General features: G+C 44.5%; 1 protein-coding gene across 1 annotated transcript; it reads right to left on the reverse strand.

Moving 5' to 3' along the window:
- Positions 1 to 20,644: 20,644 nt before the first annotated feature.
- Positions 20,645 to 21,438, reverse strand: LOC123080326 (protein LIKE COV 1-like; the record flags this gene model as incomplete). Its single annotated transcript, XM_044503239.1, has 3 exons — positions 20,645 to 20,772; positions 20,867 to 20,993; positions 21,334 to 21,438. Coding segments are annotated over 3 exons (342 nt in total), but the record flags the coding sequence as incomplete, so codon positions are not given.
- Between the last annotated feature and the right edge of the window lie 579 nt (positions 21,439 to 22,017).

The raw sequence follows: 22,017 nt of genomic DNA on the forward strand, positions 1-22,017 counted from the left end.
AACACTACATACTAGTATAGTATGATTTATTAAAAGAACGCATTGATAAGTTTTATTCTACAACTCATACTGTGTCTTCGCCTCTCCCCTGACAGATTTTGCTTAGCTTCGTTACCGAGCACTAGTATATAATTTATGAAAAGATCATATCAATATGATTGATTTTGCAACAATTATATGACACATCTAATGTACACCATGACCCGAGTTTCCATCACCTAACCTCCTACTATAGACAAACCGACAATTTAGTTTTATCACTTTACGTTTACGTTATTTACTTCCTACGCTCATTACTATGTTTCAACCTCTAGTTACTTGTTTTCCAATATGAGACTAATCTTTGCATATACCAAAACAGTTAATTCACACCAGACCTGTAGCCACTTGCGTGTGACAGAAACACCCACATTACCACTCGCATCCGCTCTTCTTTTTGCAACAATTCTAGAAAAGTTGATTATTAACTGTCAGTTGGAACAAATACCTAATGATTCGATTAGTTCATTTTACCAATTATCGATTGAAAAAAACTTTCAAGCTTGCACTTTCAACTTGTTCAAATCTTCATAGCAAAAGCAAATTATACTTTCAGTTAAAGGAGAACAAAAATCTTACTTTAGATTGAAGTAGAATAGAAAACAAGTAGTGCTCAGCCTAATAAGGATGTGCGTGTGCGTTCATGCGCCCTTTGCTAGTCGCTTATGACCCGTCCGCCGCTGCCACCCACCAGCACGAGCGCCCTTCGCCGGTCGCCTATCTGTTGCCGTCGGCGGGTCCCCTATCAGCCTCGTGTTGTTGGCTGATGGGGCTCGCTAAACGCTAGGGTTCGAGAGGAGAGGAAGTCTGAAAACAAGGAACATCTTTTGGACTAGACTCGACCGAAAAACGAGCATCGGCTGACTAGCATACAATAGTACAGAGCAGACTTAACCAAACAACTTAATCTATTTGCTTGTATATGGACTGAGAAGCTGACTTGAGTCCGATTATATTTTTTATGGAGTAGTATATACTACACTAATGGACTCAATTCCAGGATGGTCCATGGACCACCCTTGCCATCCTACAACTACGCTACTGTGTGTGAGTCACCTACTTCTACTTAATTACATGTCATCCTGATCCTCATGCACGATAAATCGGTCAATACATTGGGTCCATGATTTTGTTCGGCGCAATCGTGTGGTATGTGTTACAAGTTTTTTTTGTTATAAGTGAACAAGTATGCAAGTAGTTTTCCCCAGACTCTGCTCCCTCCCGTGTGCTTCTAAAGCAAAATATCAAATAAGATACCGAGGGGAGAGATTAAGAGGGGGTGGTCGAGTCCTTTGTGGTGTGTGCCTCCGGGTGTGTATCAATGCAAGTGCAATTGGATTCACCTACTTTTTCTGAAGTTTCAATGTAAATAGTGGTTGATATCAATAAAGCTACCAGCGTTGGCCTTCCCCGAAGCAAAAGACTAGTATAGACGTCCTTGGTCGATGATAGACAATGAAAGTCAGGGGGTGTTTGTTTCCAGGGACTTTTTGTTGTAGGGACTAGAAAAAGTCCCTAGCAAACCAAACAGGGTGGGACTTTTTCGGGACTTTTTGCTAAAAGTCCTTAGAAGCACCTCCTTGAGAGTCTTTTTTAAAAAGTTTCAGGGACTCGAAAAAGTCCTAGGACTAGAGAAACAAACACCACCTCAGTGTGTTCTTTAACATTTAAGAGGAGCTTACCTTTTCTTTGGAAACTTCATGTATGGTAACTTGTACAGGATTGTAAGAATTCATTTTTTTGGTAATCCACGCATACACCACTCCATGAAAAAACTAAGTTAAGGGCTACACGAATAATTTTGGAACAACGAGTAAAGTCGCACCTACTAGTCACATTTGTATTTTTTTCTGAACAGAAGGATTTCATTAGTATAGCATTAAGCACACTTTACAAATAGCAGCTCGAGTGGCTGAGCACTCATTGCTGATAGCTCATTACAGGTAGGACATCCTTCCAAATTAGTACCTAAACCTTGATCTGAATGTAGGCAAGTAGAGCTAAAAGGTTTATCTTGCACTTTGACAGCAAGTCTAGCCTGATGGTGTGCCTTGAAATTCAGACTTCTGTGCACTTTGAGTATTCTATATGGATGAAATGAAGGCGTGGTCTGGATAGCAGCTAAGATTGGCCGGATAGCCCACGGACCTGCTTTAGTAATATCAGGTTGTACAACCGCTGAGGCAAGCACTTCAGAGTCTGTCAAAAACTTCGGATCCTGCACATGTAGTTGAGCTGCAATCTTCACCGCCAACAACAGTCCATAAGCTTCTGCCTGCAAAGCTGATGCTACTGGTGGCGACACAGCAGAGATGTATAGATGGTCGGTATGTTGCCCGTTAATTTGTAGAAAAACACCTATACCCGCCTTTGCTACAGCTTGTCCTGGCTCCAACGACCAAGCTGCATCTGAGTATATTTGTGTACCTGGAAAATCTATTGTAGACTGAGAAGTAAGAACAGTAGAAAGCTTTAGCTGTTCTGGCTGACCGTGATGTCCCTTCCAAGTTGAATCATGAACATGTAACTCCTTCATCAGTGAAGTGTCTGTGTCCTGCATAACAGCATTGTACACAACAAAAACTTGCTCTGGCTTGATGTTCTTGCGATTAAATAAATAGTCATTTCTCACTTTCCATAAACACCAGAGAAAAGTATAGAGATTAATAGTTGAAATGTGAGGGTGATTGGAAGAAAGCAAAAACTGTATCATATCGGGTATAGTTTGATGTGTGGCAGCTAACATTTCAGTTCTGATGTACCAAGGATGTGAAAACCAAGCCGCTTTGGAGAAGTGACATAAGAATAACATGTGCATTTCATCTTCTTCCATGCCACACCTGGAGCACTCAGATTTTATATGTTTGGAAAACTTACCTGCTCTTTTCCCAGTAGCTAGGGCTCGCCGAAGTAGTCTCCAAGCAAAAGTTTGAACCCTGGGTAACATCATTTTTTCTGCCCAAACCTGATTGAGAAGGGAGATTACCTGTTGTGGCACTGGCTTAGGTCTCTGATTAATAGGGAGCTCAAGATTTTTGTAACAATGCTTGTAGGCACTTTTGGTTGAGAATTCACCTGCAGGGGTTAGCTTCCATACAAGCAAATCATGGCCTAGAGAATCAACTATAGGGGTTTGCAAGATGACAGCTGCAGTTTCAGGGGTAAACAAGGTATTAACTAGTTGGGTGTTCCATACCTTTTGACTATTGGACCACAGATCTTTTACCACAGCTGGATAGAAGTAAGGTGGTTGTTGAATATTCAAATTGTCATAAATATCTTGCCATTTAGAGAACCATGGAGAGCTCCAAATGGAGGAGCTTCCATCCACAAGTTGATAAAAAGATGCAGAGCTCAGTAGATGTCTTACCTTCAATATGGCTGTCCAGAAAACTGACTTAGGCATATTGGCTTCTGCTCTCCAAAATGAGGTATTTGCATAGTACTTTGACTTGAGAATAAGAGCCAAATTACTGTTAGGCTCCTTAGCTATTCTCCAAGCTGCAGAAAGAATTAAACTTTGGTTGATGGCTTGTAGATTCCTAATTCCTAGGCCTCCTATCTTCTTATCTGTGCATATGTCCGCCCAGGCTCTCAAACATAGAGCCCTTTTAGTAGAGTCATCCTTAATACCTGTCCACCAAAAATTCCTGATGATAGATGTGAGCCTAGCAAGAAATTTCTTAGAAAACAAAATGTTGGACATGTAGTAGACAGGAATTGAAGAGAACACAGATTTGATCAAGGTCAATCTAGCTGCATGTGAAAGCCTATTAGCTTTGTAAGTAGAGAGCTTCGACTTAAATTTATCGTACACAAAATTATAAGCTCTAGCTCTATCCTTAGCCGGAAGAATAAGAGGATGACCCAAATGGGTGAAGGAGTTATCCATATCTGGCACTGGAAATAAGTTCCTGATATCCTGCTTTTCCTGCAAAGAAACGTTTGTACTAAACATAATGGCTGACTTATTCCAGTTGGGAAGCTGCCCCGAAAGGTGGGCAAATTGCTGTAAAATTTGGGAAATAGTCTGAACTTCCTGCATATTAGCTTTTCCACATATCAACAAGTCGTCAGCAAACATTAACGAGTGGATAGGAGGGCAGTTTGGACCTAAGGATATACCTGAGAGCTGGTTGGCTTGTAGTGCATTCTGTAGGGCCATTGAGAGCTCATTAACAGCAAGGACAAAAGGATATGGAGACAAAGGACATCCTTGTCGTATACCCCTAGAACTTTTGAAACATCCAAAAGGCTGCCCATTTATGATCACAGAAAAAGAGGGAGAAGAAATGCAAGCATATATAAGATTAATGAAATGGCTATGCAACCCCTTACGTGCAAGAGCAGAGCAAATGAAATTCCACTCGATTCTATCAAAAGCTTTTGCAAGATCGATTTTAAGCATGAAGTCATTGCCTTTATAGGATTTCAAGGAGAAAGAGTGAGCAATTTCTTGCGCTACTATGATGTTGTTACTAATACGTCTACCTTTAATGAATGCCTGCTGAGAAGGATGGATGTAATCTGGCAAATGAGACTTCAACCTATTAGCCAAGGACTTAGCAATAATTTTATAAACTACATTACACAGGCTTATAGGTCTAAAATCTGAAGGTAATTTACAAACTATCTTTTTGGGGATAAGAGCAATATGAGTTTCATTAAGACGAGGAGGCAGAACACCTGTAACGTAAAAATTCCTTACCAGTTGAGTAACATCATCACCAATCCAGCTCCAAGCTGTTTTATAAAAGCCCGCATTAAAGCCATCCGGACCTGGAGATGCATTCATCCTCATTTCTTTTAAAATCTCCCAGAGTTCCTGCTTATCTGGTATTGAAGTAGTAAAGTCTTGTGTGTCCTGAGGAAGAGTAGTACTTAAAAAAGGTCTACAATTATTAGGACTTAAAGATTGAAAAATGTTCTTAAAGTAGTCTACAAATTCATTTGCAATGTCCTGGGGATCAAAAAGATCTTTGTCTTGAGCATCCTTGATGGAAAGAATGCGGTTGCGTCTCATACGCTTAGTAACAGCATTATGAAAAAATGAAGTATTCCTGTCACCGCGAGTAGCCCAATGTTTCTTGGCCCTTTGCCTGTAATATTCATTGAGCTTGGACATGTTTCTTTCATATTGAGCTACAAGCTGAACCTCAACAGAATGTTCCTGATCCTCAAGGGGTTGTGCTTGGATGTTGTTGATCTGTTCTTCCAGAGATCGTAACTGTTTTTGAAGGGAATCCTTTTTCTTGCACCATTTTTTAAGCGTTCCTGCAAGATTATTAGCCCTGATGTGGAAGGGCATATCTACTGTAGAGGACCAAGCATTATTAGCAACAGTGTGGAAGTCCTCTTCCAGAGCGCACCAATTTTCAAACTTAAAAGTCAACCGAGGCCTGCGAAACTTCGATTCCGTGGAGACCAATATAGGAGCATGATCACTCAAAATAATAGGCAAGTTAAAAACATTAGTGTTCGGAAAAAGATCACACCATTCAGCATTTGCCAAGCAACGATCAAGCCTTTCAAACACAGGTTTGGAAGAAAAACGTCTAGTTGTCCACGTATAAGCAGGGCCAGAAAAGCCCAAATCGAACAAACCACATTGCTTAACATACCCATTGAAAGCACGCATACGATTTTTATACACATTAACAGAGGAAGTTTCCGTATCATACATAATATTATTAAAATCTCCTAAACAAACTACTGGTTTGTCGAGATTATCACATACAAAATTGAAAATAAACTCCCAGATCATATTAGTAAGACGATGGTGGGGATCTCCATAAACACATACAAGTACAAACTCTACACTAGTGGGACAATGCACAGCTAAAGCTAAGATGAGATTGCTATTGGAGTACTTGACTGAGAGAGAAACATCATCAGACCATAGCAACCACAGTCCACCGGAAAGACCAATCGAAGGAACCACAAAGCTAGCCGAAGTATTAAAACGAGTATTTAGCTGAGCAGAATTGCACCTAGAGGACCTAGTCTCTGAAACAAAAGTTACCTGCGCACCGGTGGAGTACATCAATCTAGCTAAATAGTCCATTTTGTTGGATTCGCGGAGACTCTTACCCTTACCTCGACAATTCCAACTGATGAGTTTCAAGGCCGCAGCAGGAGAAGGAGGCACAGTACGAGCATCTGCCATGGCAGGATCCAGTCCTGCACCTGAAGGACGACTTCTTATAACAGCATCCGTAGCAGAAAACTTTCCCATGGCCATCAGACTCAGGACCCCAATCGATCAGGGTTGACAAAGAGAGATGGATCTGGATGGAATAAGGAATCAGCTGAGACACCCTAGAAGAAACCTGGCATCCAGTTCATAACGCGCAACGGGCACTCTTCTTCTACCGCAACAATCCAAGAAAAAGCCCCAACAAAGACAGATCTACAAGATTCCAATCTGAAGATCTAGGGGATGGAGGGTGGGAGAAGGCGCGAGAGGAGGCTAATCCGCGGAGGAAGGAGGGAACAGGAAACCGAACACAACGGCCGAAATCACCGGCGATGAGAAAAGCGGCGGCAACACAAGGTAGCGAAGGAGAGTTATCCTCAAATTGAGGAATCAAGAAGTCGTGTGGGAGACTGGAAAATAGACGATAGAGACGAACAGATTAAGCGCGAGGGGATAGAAGTGGAGAAGAAAGAAAGGGGATCAAATCTGGGAAGAAATTGGAAGGGAAGAATCAGAATTCAGGGACAGAGATACGGCATGAAGCCAGTCGCCACTTAGGCAAGTCACATACAGCACTCTAGTGTTGTTTTCTGTTGGTAGAAAGACCAGAGAGTTGAGGCTCGATATGACGAGAGTTGGTCCATCGATCGAACTGTTCCTTCCCTGTGAGGTTCCTGCACTAACCTAACCCCCATTTGTATTTGTTTCCTCTTTATAAATACTAGGATGTGAGTGGTGTCATGACCATGTAGTCAGGCATACAAACATAGGTTGGTTCATCTGCTCGTCCAACTTCATATCTTTAAGTGGGAAAACTGTTGTACTAATTGCTAATCTAGAGTGATTATGCTTTAGGAATGAGCGGCGTTGGAAAATACAATTGAACTACCAACACTCAGTGCATAAACTGAGACAATGACTACCCGAAATATTTTTTGTACAACGAGTAGAGTCGCACCTACTAGTCCACCAGGTCTCCTTGTCCTCTTTACACATACCAGAGATGTGAGTGCTAACATCAATGGCTCCAGTACACCTCTGCCGCTGGTTAGAGTGACCTAATCTCTGGTGGCAAGCACGTCCTATGCGATAAACATGAGAGGTCACGATCATGTGCAACGCAACCATGGTTCTCAAAGCCATGTTGGGAACGAACTGATGAATGTTGTGTGTGCAGTAGGAGAAAGTCATGTGTATACCGGGCGGTTACACCCGAATTGGTGAACCATGCATGCAAAAAGGATAAGAATGCCATGAAATTGTCCATTGAAAACACCTAGGTGGTCGCCACTTGCGTCAAATTGTGCAAAGTTTATCAACTAATTATTCGAGTGAGTCTTTCAAAGTCAAGGATTCCACCATTGTTGGTCTATGATCTACAATCGGCTGACCAATAGGAGGTCAATTGGTCCAAAAATTCAATGTAAGACACCTCAGGCAAGCTTTGTTTTCTATTACAGCAAGGCAGCTCAGTAGACATTGTTGATGCCGCAAGCTAATTTCGACCCCAAAACAGCAGAAAACAATTAAACAATAGTAAGGAAATACAAGTACAACTAAGAAGCATCCGGGACGGTGGAACAAAGACAAAGTCCAAGACAATAGTACGAAATCCATCGGATCAGTGACGCGTGTGAGTCACCTACTTCTTAATTATAGATCATTTGATCCTCAGGTGTGACATATTGCTAGTGCATCGTGGTCGGGATCTTGTTTGCCAAACTGGCGTGATCTGTGTTGAAACTTTTACTTGGTATCGACGAACGAGTATGCAAGAAGTTTGTCTCAGCTTCTGCTCGCTCCATTGCAGCCTGTGTGGATTGCCTACAAATGTGGATGTGGATCCAAGGGTCGACAAAATCTGGAGCATTAACATACCACCAGACACAGCGATCGCAGCAAAACAGTTTGGAAATATGTCAACATCTTTTCATATACTTCTCAAGCAGATCATCAAACAAGATTTTGAGAGGAGAGTGTAGGAACTACCAATGCCTTCACGCACAGAAAGATTAGGCCTTATCACATCCTTTGAGTTCACCATGAAGGATACAAGTAAATGTCCACTTGACCAGAATAGCTCTGTTATAACATAATAATGGGATATTGCACATTCAGATGAGGCAAAGCTATGCCTTGGTGAGAACGAACAATAGAAAGGTTCATTTTGAGTATTTTGTGGGTATTCCTTGCCATCCTTTACAACGCAAACTAGTCAAATTTGTTGATGTCGAAAGCTAAGTGATACTCTGTACATTCATAAGAAAACAATTAAACAATAGTAAAAAAAAGGATACATTTATGACTACGAAGTATCTATGGTGGTGCAAAGTATAAGCCAACTATACAAATTGCATCAGAAGCAATGTGTGTGAGTCACCTACTTCTACTTAATTGCACGTCCTTCTAATCCACATGCGCGACAAATCGCTACTACATTGTGTTCATGATCTTGTTTGGCGAAATCGTGTGGTATGAATTCAAAGTTCTATTTGTTATCGATGGACAAATATGCAAGTAGTTTTCCCCGACTTTTGCTTGCTCTCCTGTGATCTGCTTGGATTGTATGTGGATGTGGATCTAGGGTTGACAAAATCCAGGGCATCGACATACCAGCATATACGACGATTTTTGCGGAACATTGTGGAAACATGTCAACGCCTTTTTTCACATGTTTCTGAAGCAATTATCAAATAAGGTACCGGGAGGAGAATTTATGAAGGAGTGTCCAAGACCTTTGTTGTGTGTGCCTCTCAGGTGTGCAGCAATGCTAGTAAAAACAGATTCAACTAATGTGGTTGAGGCATACACGGGCCAAGAAACCATAAAGAATGAGGCTATGTTGATTTATAATATTGTGTGGCATTAGCTGGACTTATCGGGGAGCCGGGGAGGTAGAGTTCATCGTTACCAAGGGAATTAAATGGAGAGGCACCCACCATTGTCAAGTCTTGCTTTTCTAATCAACTTTCATGTAATAGAGTTGATGAACCACCTAGTATTTGAATCAATAAAGCTAGCAATGATAACCTTCCCTAAAAAAAAGACTCGGGGCATCCTTGGTGGACGAGAGACAATGAAAACTGGTGTTTTTTTACATTTATTAAGAGGAGCTTACCTTATCTTTAGAAACTCCATGTGTGGTAACTTGTTACAAGATAGTAAGATTTCAATTTTTTGTAAGGCACTCAGTACTATACACCAGTCTGTGAAGATCTGAATTAATAGCTTTTTTTATAAATGGAGGGGGACCCCCGGCCTCTGCATCTGAACAATGCATGCGGCCACTTTATTAATTATTCACACAAGACCTTACAAAGTCATACAACAATAAGACTAAAGCCACCGTCTAGACAACATCTGTCGCTACTCCTATCCAGTTGATGAAAGGATGTTGAAAGTGCGTTATGTCGACTAGAGGGGGGGTGAATAGGCGATTTTTATGAATTCTTCACTGAGGAATTAGCCGGTGAGGAAATTCCTTAGCGAAGAACTATTAGCAGCGGAATAAGTACTCAGAAGTAAGCATAACATAATACAAGCACGGTCATCATGATGAAATGAAGACTAGCACAGAGTACAGAAAGCGTAATCCCAAGATAGCACAAGATGAAGACAAACAGACTGAAGAAATTGAACTGAGGAAATTGAGAAAGTCTTCAGTCAAAGTCTTCAAACACAGATATGAACAAACACTCAACACAGTAATGATGAAATGAAAGGGTTGAGGAAATAGAACCAGTTAGGTTGGTGAAGACAATGATTTGGTAGACCAGTTCCAACTGCTGTCTCAGTTGTACGTCTGGTTGGAGCGGCTGAGTGTTTAAACTTGAGGACACGCAGTCCCGGACATCCAGTCTCTGAGCACGCAGCTCAGGACACACAGTCCTCACCGTATTCTCCTTGAACTAAGATCACGCAGATCTCGTCCAATCACTCGCGGTAAGTCTTCAGGCGACTTCCAAACCTTCACAGACTTGGTCACTCGGCAATCCACAATTCCTCTTGGATGCTCTAGACCTTGACGCCTAACCGTCTGAAAGAAGCACAGTCTTCAAAGGTAACAAGCGTCGGATCCACGCAGGATCAATTTCTTCAGTGATGCTCAATCACTTGGGTTTGCAGGTGTTTGGGTTTTTGGGATTTTCCTCACTCGATGATTTTCGCTCAAAGTCCTCGGAGGATGGGTTGCTCTCAAATGACAAGTGTCAAGTTCTCTCGGAGCAGCCAACCAGCTAGTGGTTGTAGGGGGCGGCTATTTATAGCCTAGGGAGCAGCCCGACATGATAAGACATAAATGCCCCTCAATGATATGACCGTTAGGTGGATAAGATATTTTGGGACAGCTGGCGCGCAGCACAGCAACGGTCGGAAATTTGACTCTCAAATTCCTCAGGGCTATCATGTTCCTCACTGTGTAGGTAATCCGCACTGGCGAATTCCTAACTCCTTAGTCAGAGCAAATTCATCAGCGACCAGAAGAACTTCGTCTCTGTCACTGAAGAAAGTGACTGAACTGTATGAGATTTCCAAAGGCTTCACTCGAAGGGATTGGTAGGTGTAGGATTTTGAGTTGAGCATCACATGGAAATTTTTCCTTAGTATTTCCTCGACCCCCTTTAACAGTATGGTGTTTCCTATGACTCAAGAAAGAGAAAATGAAACTATGAAAACAAAAGTCTTCACGCTTCATGTTCCACAAATGAATACCAAGTCTTCAAGGTCACACCAATTTCTTCACTTTCAAAGTCTTCAGAAAGTCTTCAGAATATCAAAGTCTTCAGTTGAAGAACTTCATTTTTAGGGGTCGACTTTCTCTGTAAATATCAAACTCCTCATAGACTTATAGACCTGTGTACACTCACAAACGCATTAGTCCCTTAACCTATAAGTCTCCAATACACCAAAATCACTAAGGGGCACTAGATGCACTTACAAATGTTGATAGTCTGGGCCTAATACCAAACAGACCTCGCAGCCAAACCTAAACATCTAAGACCTGAGGTCCCAACCAGGACGCCTGCCGGGTATGGGGAACCTACCAGTCCGGCGCATTCCTGAACCAGGACGCCTGCCAAGTATGAGGCCACCACAGCCACCTGCCACCACCATCTTCAGAGCTGTACTGTTGCATCTACCGTGCCAGGTCTCTTTGCCATCGACGCCACCACGACGCCAGACAGCGTCGTCCTCCTGCGCGAGTCCATCCTCGCACATCAAATGCCGAATCTGCACTGCGCCATGCCGTCAAGATCCGTCGCCATCAATGTGTTGGATGAAGCACCACTCCACCAAAGAAGCCGTCCGCTGGTCCCGTGAGAAGGAGTGCACCTCCAAGAATGCCGCCCCCAAGGGGGTAACGACACATGATTGCCGCCAACATCCGATCAGCTGATCTAGGGTTTCCCCCGGAGGTATTGAGTGGAGCTGGGAGCTTCACCTCGATGATGCCTTCATGAAGGAAACGATGATAAGGGCATCGTCATCACCGGCTCCGGCCATCCACCGAAGACCAAGTTTTCACCCGGATCCGTCCCAAGTAGTCCACCCGACAACCTGTGCATCGTCTTGACCGCCTTCAAAGCCCCAAATCTAGCCGCCTAGATCCGGTGACCAACCGCAACAGCAATGCCACCGTAGGAGCCCTGGCGCACCGGCCACTGCCTGAGTGTGCCACCACTGGAGCCTAGAAGGAGGGCTCCCACCCCGCCTCGCCAAGCCGCGAGAGCCACCGAGATGGATCCCGCGTGCTCGTCACTGTCTCTGATCCGAACCAATCCGTAGATCAGATCGTCGTCACAGATCCGCCTTGGACATGGACTGCACCACGCCATGCCGCCGCGGGAAGACCTAGCTTCACCGGCCGCCACCATCCAGGGCCGCCGCCCCGGGATCCAGACCAACTCCGACGAAGAAGAAGGCCACCACCACCAAGCCTAGGGCCGGCGCCACAGACATCCTCGTGTTGCAGATCAAGTCCAGGAGTAGTGCACCGCTAATGGCGATTGAGATCGTAGCACAACGAATTAGCCCGACTGAGTCAAGGCCAGATCCCCCATTGCTGGTGCCGTCCTCCACCGCCGCCGCCGCACCACATCCATGTCGTCGCCGATCTGGCCGGAAAGGAGCGCCGCCTCTCAACTAGATCGAGATCCGAGGAGAAAACCGCCGCCGCCACCATGCCACAAGGGCTTTGCCCTGTGACGCCTCGGGCGATGGCGGCGGAGGAGAGCGGAGGTGAGGGGCGGCTGTAGGAGGAGGGCGGGGGCTCCCCGGTGCAGGGCGGCGCCGCCGCACGGGGGAGGAGGAGGGGGCGGCGGCTTTGAATTAATAGCTACATGAATAATTTTGGTACAACTCGAGTAAAGCCACACCTACTAGTTACATTTGTATACGTTTCCTCTTTATAAATACTAAGGTGTGAGTGGCGACTTGACCCATGTAGCCAGGTAAATATAGATTGGTTCCTTATTTGCTCGTCCAACTTCATATCTTTTAAGTAAGAAAGCTCTGTCGTAATTGCTATTCTGGAGTGATTATGCTGTAGGAACGGGCGGCATTGAGAAAAATAAGTCAAGTGATGAGACAACACTCTGTGCACAAATTGAAATAACGTCTACCCGGAATATATTTGGTACAACGAGTACAGTCGTACCTACTAGTTCACACGATAGCGTTGTCCTATTTACGTATACTAGAGATTTGAGTGCCGACATCAGTGGTGGAGTCAGCACTCGGCGACCCGGGGCAGCTGCCAGGGCTCGCCGCTGCCGCTAGTTTGAGCGAAGCTCTGATGGCAAGTTAGTCCTGCGCGTTGAACAATAGTGAAGCCAAGATCATGCACATGACAAGCATGGTTCTGAAAGCCATGGAACGAACCGATGAATGCAGTGCCAAACCAAGTGCCTGCGCATGCATATTTAACATCCTACCGTGATGGTGTATAGCAGCCTAGCAGGAGCAGGTCCACATGTAGTGTAGACCGGTCTGACCCAGTTAACTGTCAAGCGAAAATGATAGAAACGTTGTCAAATTTGTCCATGGAGAAATGAGAATGCTTGGGTTTGTCTCTACCAGTGTCAGAATGTGCAAAGTTTATCACATCAGCTAATTGTTCCAGCAGATTGTGCAAAGTTTGTCATATCAGCTAATTGTTCCAGCAAGTCTTTCAAAGTCAGGGTTCCAGTTCCACAATTGTTGGTCTACTGTCTACTATTGCCTGACCAATAGGAGTTTTTTTTTTCAAAACAGAGGCAAAAATATTTGCCTCATCGATTAATTAAGAAGAAGAGAGTTGCCCGGTTAATTTATGGAAAACCGGGCAAAAACTGATACAGACTTCCAAATACGGACTACTCGCAAAGTACGAAACACCAAAACTGCTCAAGCGGCACTCTAAACAAGCAACAACCGCAACCCTCAATACTTGTAGAACACAATGAAACTCCTAGCGAGCACACCAACGAAAAATGACCACCCTCCACCATGAAACCACAGACGCCTTTCGGATGGCGCCACACTTCTTGTTTTTCTTCTTCTTTGGTTTCTCCTTAGTTGACTTCTTCTTTGGAGGGTCACTTGTCTTGCCAGATGCCGGCTGATGGGCCACCCATTTGTCAAGAAAATCATAAAACTCATTGAATTTCTTAGTTTTGTTGTCATCAACCAAGACGCCGCCAGGAGCAGGCATCAACACACTGACCGCATCAACAACCTCAACCAAAGGAATCACCGACGCAACCTCATCGACCACAAGAACCGCCAATGCTATGGACTCAGGCACCTCCAGTTGCTCACATGACTTTGGCAACACATGCCCCTCACACGAGGCCGCCAATGAGACCACCTCCAAATGCTCTACAGAGAGAGGCGAATCAGGGCTAAGACATAGCTCTCATAGCTCGGGCATGACCTGCAACACCGGAGCATCAAGCACGACAATGGACTCGCCCGAGAGTGACGATGAACCGTTCTCAATACAAGGGGAGAAACATCCATATAACTCTTGCCTCCCTTCCTCCATAGAGCCAACATCTTCCACGCCAGAGGGGCATGACATCGGAGTGGTCTGCGACCTAGCCGGTGCAAGGGAGAGCCTGCTAAGAGCAACCTCCGCCCGCTCAAGAAAGCTATGAACCCGTGCCAGACAACTCTGCAACAATGTTGTCTGATCGGTCAGAGAGGACCGCAACATCATATCGGGTGGGGTTGCTGAGTCAACGGTAGCAGAGACGACAGACGCCCAAGACCCATGGTGAAGCGCCTTGCAGGGGAGCACGGATTTCATTGCACCCTTACATGAAGCTAGAGCAGGATGGCGCATGGAACCGAGGACTGGCGGCATGGCAAGTCATGCCAAAGAACTTAGAGGACGCCAAGGATTGCGGCATCCGCACGCACGGTGACCGTTCTCCAAGCAACAAGAGCACCGAAGAGGATCTCTGCAGTCGGCCGCACGATGCCCAGGAGCGAAGCATCTGCAACATCTACCGTGCAGCGAAGCAGGGATTGGACGGGGAGCCATTGCAGGGGCTAGCGATGTCGGGCGACGCGGACCATGCCGGGGCAACACCTCCTGCCATCCCTTACTCGCCTTCACCACCATGTCCGGCAGAGCAGCGGCCGGGGTCGAGGCCTTGGCAGCAGGCGGTGTCATAGGGGCCAGCTCTTCTTCATCGTCATCGTCGCCGTCAGCGGCGAGAGAGGTCCATGACTCGGGCTCAGGCCGACCCGAGCCGAGATGCGGTGGCGCGGCGACGGGAGAGCACATCCCCACCGGGCCCTCCACGACACAGATCGACGCAGCAGAGGCCTGCACGGGCAGCCGCACGGGCGCACGCACAGGCGCACGCACAGGCGCAACCAACTTGCTCGGAGACACCACCAGCACCTTCCCTGACCCGCCAACAGCATGGACGGAGCGGCCCAGCACCGGCAGGGCCCGATCCAGATGGGATCGAGCAAGAGACGGGGCTGGCTGCGGGACGACGCACGGTGCGGAGCCAGCAGACATCTCAGCGGGAGGCGGCGACAGCGCGCTCGCTGGGGCGTGGACCAGCGTTGGGGTGGCCGACGGGGAGCTGCCGGTGAAGACGGGAGAGACGGTGCGGGGTTGCCGGGGCACAGCTCCCACACCTGATTCCTGGCAGGAGGAAAGGGGGGAGCAGACGACATGGAGGCCGGATCTGGGAGCGGCAGACGCGGGGGTGGCCGGAGCATGGAGATCCGGCCGGCGGCGGCCGCGCGCTCACGCGGGGACGACCGCGGTCGCGAGAGTCATGCTCGCTCTCCCCCGCTTGACCACGAACTGTGGTTACCAATAGGAGGTTTGGTTAGTCCAAGAATTGAAGTTAACACACCTCAAGCAGGCATTGTTTTCTTTTACAGCAAGGCACTTAGTTAGACATCGTCGATGCCGAAAATTAATTTGGGCTCCCAAACAGCAGGAAGAAAATGATTTAACAACATTAAGAAGCATCAGGGGCGGTGGTACAAAGACAAAGTCCAAGCCAATTGTACAAAATCCATCGGATCGGCAGCGCGTGTGAGTCAACTACTTCTACTTAATTATAGATCCTTCAATCCTCAGGCGTGACAGACTGCTAGTGCATCGCGCTCAGGATCTCGTTTGCCGCACTGGTGTAATCTGTGTTGAATACTCCCTTCATATCAAAATATAAGACGTTTTTGACACTGTCACAGTGTAAAAAAGGTCTTATATATTTTCATACGGAGGGAGTACTAGGTGAACTCCGAACTTAATGAGAACGAACAATAGAATGGTTCTTTTGAAGTATTTTGTAAGTATTCCTTCCCATCCTATACTAGGTGAACTAGTCAAATTTGTTTCTCTAGGGGAAAACTAGTCAAATTTTGTTTGTTGATGCCGAAAGCTAAGTGGTACTCTGAACATTCAGAAGAACAAAATTAAAAAATAGTAAAAAATATATACAATTATGACTACGAAGTATCTATGGTGATGCAAAGTATAAGCCAATTATGCAAATTGCATCAGATAAGCAATGCGCGTGAGTCGCCTACCTCTACTTAATTGCACATCCTTCTGATCCTTAGGCGCAACAAATCGCTAACACATTGTGTTCATGATCTTGTTTGGCCCAATCATGTGGTATGTGTTCAAAGTTCTATTTGTTATTGGTGAACAAATATGCAAGTGGTTTTCCCCGGCTTCTGTTCGTTCTCCTATGGCATGCTTGGATTGTATGTGGATGTTGATCTAGGGTTGACAAAATCCAGGGCATCGACATACCACCATATACAACGATCTTTGTGAAACATCGTAGAAATGTGTCAACGCCCTTACACATGTTTCTAAAGCAAATTATCAAATAAGGTACCGAGATGAGAGTTTGTGAAGGGGTGTCCGAGACCTTTGTGGTGTGTGCCTCTCAAGTGTGTAGCAACACTAGCAGAAACAGATTCAACTAATGTGGTTGAGGCATACACAGGCCAAGAAACCATACAGAATGAGGCTACGGTGTTTTATGATATTGTGTGGCGTTAGCTGGACTTATTGCGGAGGTGGATTTCATCGTTACCAAGGGAATTGAATGGAGCGGCACCCAAGATTGTCAAGTCTTGCTTTTCTAATCTACTTTCATGTAATAGAGTCGATGAATCACCTGGTATATAAGGCTACAGTGATGATCTTTCCTAAGAAAAAGACTGGGCGTCCTTGGTGGATGAGCTTACATTATCTTTAGAAACTTCATGTGTGGTAACTTGTTACAAGGTAGTAAGATTTCAGCTTTTGTAAGCCACACGGTACTATAAACCATGTGAAAATCTGAATTATAGCTATGCCGATACTTTTGGTATGGCGAGTAAAGCTGCACCTACTAGTTACATTTGTATATGTTTCCTCTTTATAAATACTAAGATGTGGGTGGTGACATGACCCTGTAGCCAGGCAAACAAATATAGATTGGTTCCTTATTTGCTCGCCCAACTCCATATATTTAAGTAAAGAAAACTCTATCGCAATTGCTATTCTGAAGTGATTATGCTTTAGGAATGAGCGGCATTGGGAAAAACAATTCAACTGGCGAGCCAATACTCAGTGCACAAACTGAAACAATAGTTACCCGGAACAGTTTTGGTACAACGAGTATACTCACACACACTAGTTCATGAGGACAGCCCTGTCCTTTTTACATTACATATGCTAAAGATTTTAGTGCTGGCATCAGTGGTGGATGTTGGATCACAGGCCGGAGTACACACGCGAGCATGGTGGAGAGGAACAGCGAGAGGAACACGAAGACACCTGTAGTTTTGCGAGGCGCAACTGCAAGCCTCTTTTCTTGTTATCTCTTATTTATACGGTCAAATAAATTGCCGTTTTGTTACAACAGAAAATAACGTAAACACAGCGGAGAACGGGTATAACGGACGTGCCATCCCACGGCCACCCGAACTGCGCTGCGACGCCGCTGCATGCGCTGGATTCGTGCCATCCCACGAAGCACAAACGGCGGCCACATCCAACTAACTAAATACTAAGCCAAGACGTGTACATGCACACGTTGCATGACACGATTATTTGCAAAAAGAGAACTAGCAACCGAGTAGCCGAGCTACACGCCTAACAAAACCATGCAACCTAGAACCTGCACTACACATACATGCTAATGCAACAGGATTATCCAACAATCACTCCCTAATCTTGTTGCTGCTTGATGTTCACCTGATTTTGGGTAGCCTACTTGATCTGGCCTTTGCTGCCCGCGTCCGCGCTTGATGCTCGTGAGCTGACGCCACGGTGGGCGACACCCCCTTTCTTGATGGCATCTCCATGCATGTCAGGCTGCTGCTGCTGGTGTCTGAAAGATTCTGGGTTCAACTTTGTTGATGACACATGAGAAGCGCCAAATGCTGTCTTGAGTAGCACCTTGTACAGCCGGTTGGGTGATCTCTTAACCTTCATCTGCATCTTCCCAGACCTGCCTCTAGAGACTTTTTACGGTGCATCATACTCCTGTAAATAGTGGGTAGTATCAAAGATTAGGCCTTATCACATCCTTTGAGTTCACCACGAAGGATACACAGTAAATGTCCTCTTGACCAGAATAGCTCTGTTATAACATAATGAAGGGATATTATACATTCAAATGAGGCAAAGCTATGCCTTGATGAGAACGGACAATAGAAAGGTTCATTTTTAGTATTTTGTGAGTATTCATTGCCATCCTTTACAAGGCGAACTAGTCAAATTTGTTGATGTCAAAAACTAAGTGGTACTCCGAACATTCAGAAGGAAACAATTAAACAATAGTAAAAAAAAATACATTTACAACTATGAAGTATCTATGGTGGTGCAAAGTATAAGCCAATTATACAAATTGCATCAGATAAGCAATGTGTGTGAGTCACCTGCTTCTACTTAATTGCACATCTTTCTGACCCTCGGGCGCGACAAATCGCTAATACATTGTGTTCATGATCTTGTTTGGCGCAATCGTGTGGTATGTGTTCAAAGTTCTACTCCCTTCTTTCACTTTTATAAGTCATTTCAGACAATTGAAATTGAGTTGCACGATGTCTGAAGTGTTTACAACGCCTTATAAAAGTGAACAGAGGGAGTATTTGTTAGGGAATTGATGAACAAATATGCAAGTAGTTTTCCCTGACTTTTGCTTGCTTTCCTGTGATCTGCCTCGCAAGTGTGTAGCAATGCTAGCAGAAACAGATTCAACTAATGTGGTTGAGGCATACACAGGCCAAGAAACCATAGAGAATGAGGCTACGGCGATTTATGATATTGTGTGGCGTTAGCTGGACTTATCGGGGAGCCGGGGAGGTGGGGTTCATCGTTAACAAGGGAATTGAATGGAGCAGCACCCACGATTGTCAAGTCTTGCTTTTCTAACCAACTTTCTTGTAATAGAGTTGATGAACCACCTAGTATTTGATATAAATAAAGCTAGCAGTGAAGATCTTCCCTAAGAAAAAGTCTTTGGACGTCCTTGGTGGATGAGTGACAATGAAAGACTGGTGTGCTTTTTAACATTTATTAAGAGGAGATTACCTTATCTTTAGAAACTTCATGTGTGGTAACATGTAAGCCACACAGTACTATACACGACTCTGTGAAAATCTGAATTAATAGCTATGTGGATACTTTTGGTACGATGAGTAAAGAGCCGCACCTACTAGTTACATTTGTATATGTTTCCTCTTTATAAATACTAGTATAAGATTTGAGTAGTGACATGACCCTGTAGCCAAGCAAACAGATATAGTAGATCGGTTCCTTATTTGCTAGTCCAACTTCATATATTTAAGTAAAGAAAACTTTGTCGCAATTGCTGTTCTGAAGTGATTATGCTTTAGGAATGAGCGGCATTGGGAAAAATAATTCAAGTGGCGGCGCAATACTGAGTGCACAAATTGAAACAATAGCTACCCGGAATATTTTTGGTACAACGAGTATACAGTCACGTACTAGTTCATCAGGATAGCCTTGTCATCTTTACATATGCTAAAGATTTGAGTCCTGGCATCAGTGGCGGAGCCAGTTCCTGGCGATCCGAGCCAGCTGGTTGGGCTCACCGCTGCCGCTGGTTTGAGCGAAGTCTCTGGTGGCGAGCACATCCTACATGCTGGACAGTCGTGCAGCCATGATCATGCACCCACCAACCATATGGTTCTGAAAGCCATGGAACGAACTGATGAATGCGGTGCCAAGACAAGCGCCTGCACATGCAGATTTTACGTCCTACCATGCTGGTGTGTAGCAGGAGCAGGTCAATGTAGTCTAGACTAGTCAGGCCAGTCGTCGAACCATGCACGAAAACCATAGAAATGTAGTCAAATTTATCCATGGAGAAATGTGAATGCTTGGGTTGGTCGCCAGCAGAGTATTGTTCAGAGTTGATCACATCAGCTAATTGTTCCAGCAGATTGTGCAAAATTTATCATATCACTATTGTTCCAGCAGGTCTTTCAAAGTCAAGGTTCTAGTTCCATCATTGTTGGTGTAGTGTCTACTATCACCTGACCAATAGGAGGTTAATTAGTCCAAGAATTCAAGGCAGGACAACTCAAGCAGACATTGCTTTCTTTTACAGTAAGGCACCTCAGTCAGACATTGTTGATGCCGAAAGCTAATTTGGACTCCAAAACAGCCAGAAGAAAACAATTGAACAACCGTAAGAAAATATAAGTATGGCTAGGAAGCATCTGGGGCGGCATTACAAAGACAAAGTCCAAGCCAATTGTACAAAATCCATCGGATCGACAACGCGTGTGAGTTACCTACTTTCTACTTAATTACAAGATCCTTTGATCCTCAGGCGTGACAGATTGCTAGTGCATCACGCTCAGGATCTTGTTCGCCGCACTGGTGTGATCTGTGTTGAGACTTTTACACTTGATATCGACGAACATGTATGCAGGTAGTTTGCCTCAGCTTCTTCTCGCTCCACCTCGGTCTGTGTGGATTGCATGCAGATCTGGATGTGGATCCAGGGTCGACAAAATCTGGGGCATTGACATACCACCAGACACAACGATCTCTGCCAAACGGCGCAGAAATATGTCAGCGCCTTTTCACATGTTTTGGAGCAGATTAACAGATAAGATAACAAGAGGATATAGTTTAGGAGTTACCAATGCCTTCACGCACAGAAAGATTAGGCCTTATCACATCCTTCGAGTTCACCATGAAGATATCACCAATGTAGAGATGGTTGGTCGGCACATAGACACAGTAAAGGTCCTCTTGACCAGAATAGCTCTGTTATGACGTAACGAAGGGATATTACACATTCAGATGAGTCAAAGCTATAGCTTAAATCAGAGCAAAAAACAGAATGGTTTGCAAAAGAAGCATTTATCATCATTTTGAATATTCCAAAAATATTCGTTTCCATCCTTTACAAGGTGAGTTGGTCAAATTTTGTGGTAAAACTGAATTTCAACATTCAACCATGCAAGGGTTCATGCCAGCGACTAAGATTACAAGGCAACATAACTGCATACTGAGCATAGAGAAAAATCATGAAAAATATATGTAAACCTGGTATAACAGTGAAAATCATTGGGAACTCGGTATAACAGTGAAGAGTATAGTAAACCTGGAGCGAGACTGATGAGGTAATGAATCCAAATGCATATTCCCCAATATGAGGATGTCGTGTGATGACTGCCTCCTTGAATGCCTGTTTGTTTTGATATGTAAAAATAAACAAAAGTTAGTGCATAAGCTACTCTGCAGATTGAATAACATGATAACTGTGAATTTACATGGCGATATAGCAACACTAATTTGCTTGGATGCATTGTAGATGTGGCGCACAAGTGGTATGCGCTTGATGATCCATTCACCAATGCCAAGAACAGATGCTCCAACCCAAGATGACATGAAGACCCCAACAAAAAATATGAAAGTAACAGAAGTGATGAAGCCAAGACCTGGAGATTCAAATGAGTACAGTGGGAAAATAAGCTGGATAGGCAGTAAGCATCCTTCTTAGCAATGAATAAGTTACAAAATAATAACTGATTTCAACTACTCAGTTTCATGTCATGTTTCACACATTTTTTGTACAGAAATTTAAGAATCTAATGACACTATAAACTAGAACTTAAAACAATTATCAAATTATGCACCTAATTTCTAGGTTCAGCATACGAATTATGCAGACTGTATAATACACAGCAACAGACAATAACATATAATATAATAATAACACTACAGGATCAAACCCCAAAGTGGAAACAGGATGAAGGCAGTCATTTATTGAAGAAACTACAACATG

Source organism: Triticum aestivum, chromosome 1B, assembly GCF_018294505.1.
Source record: "Triticum aestivum cultivar Chinese Spring chromosome 1B, IWGSC CS RefSeq v2.1, whole genome shotgun sequence".
Taxonomy (NCBI): domain Eukaryota; kingdom Viridiplantae; phylum Streptophyta; class Magnoliopsida; order Poales; family Poaceae; genus Triticum; species Triticum aestivum.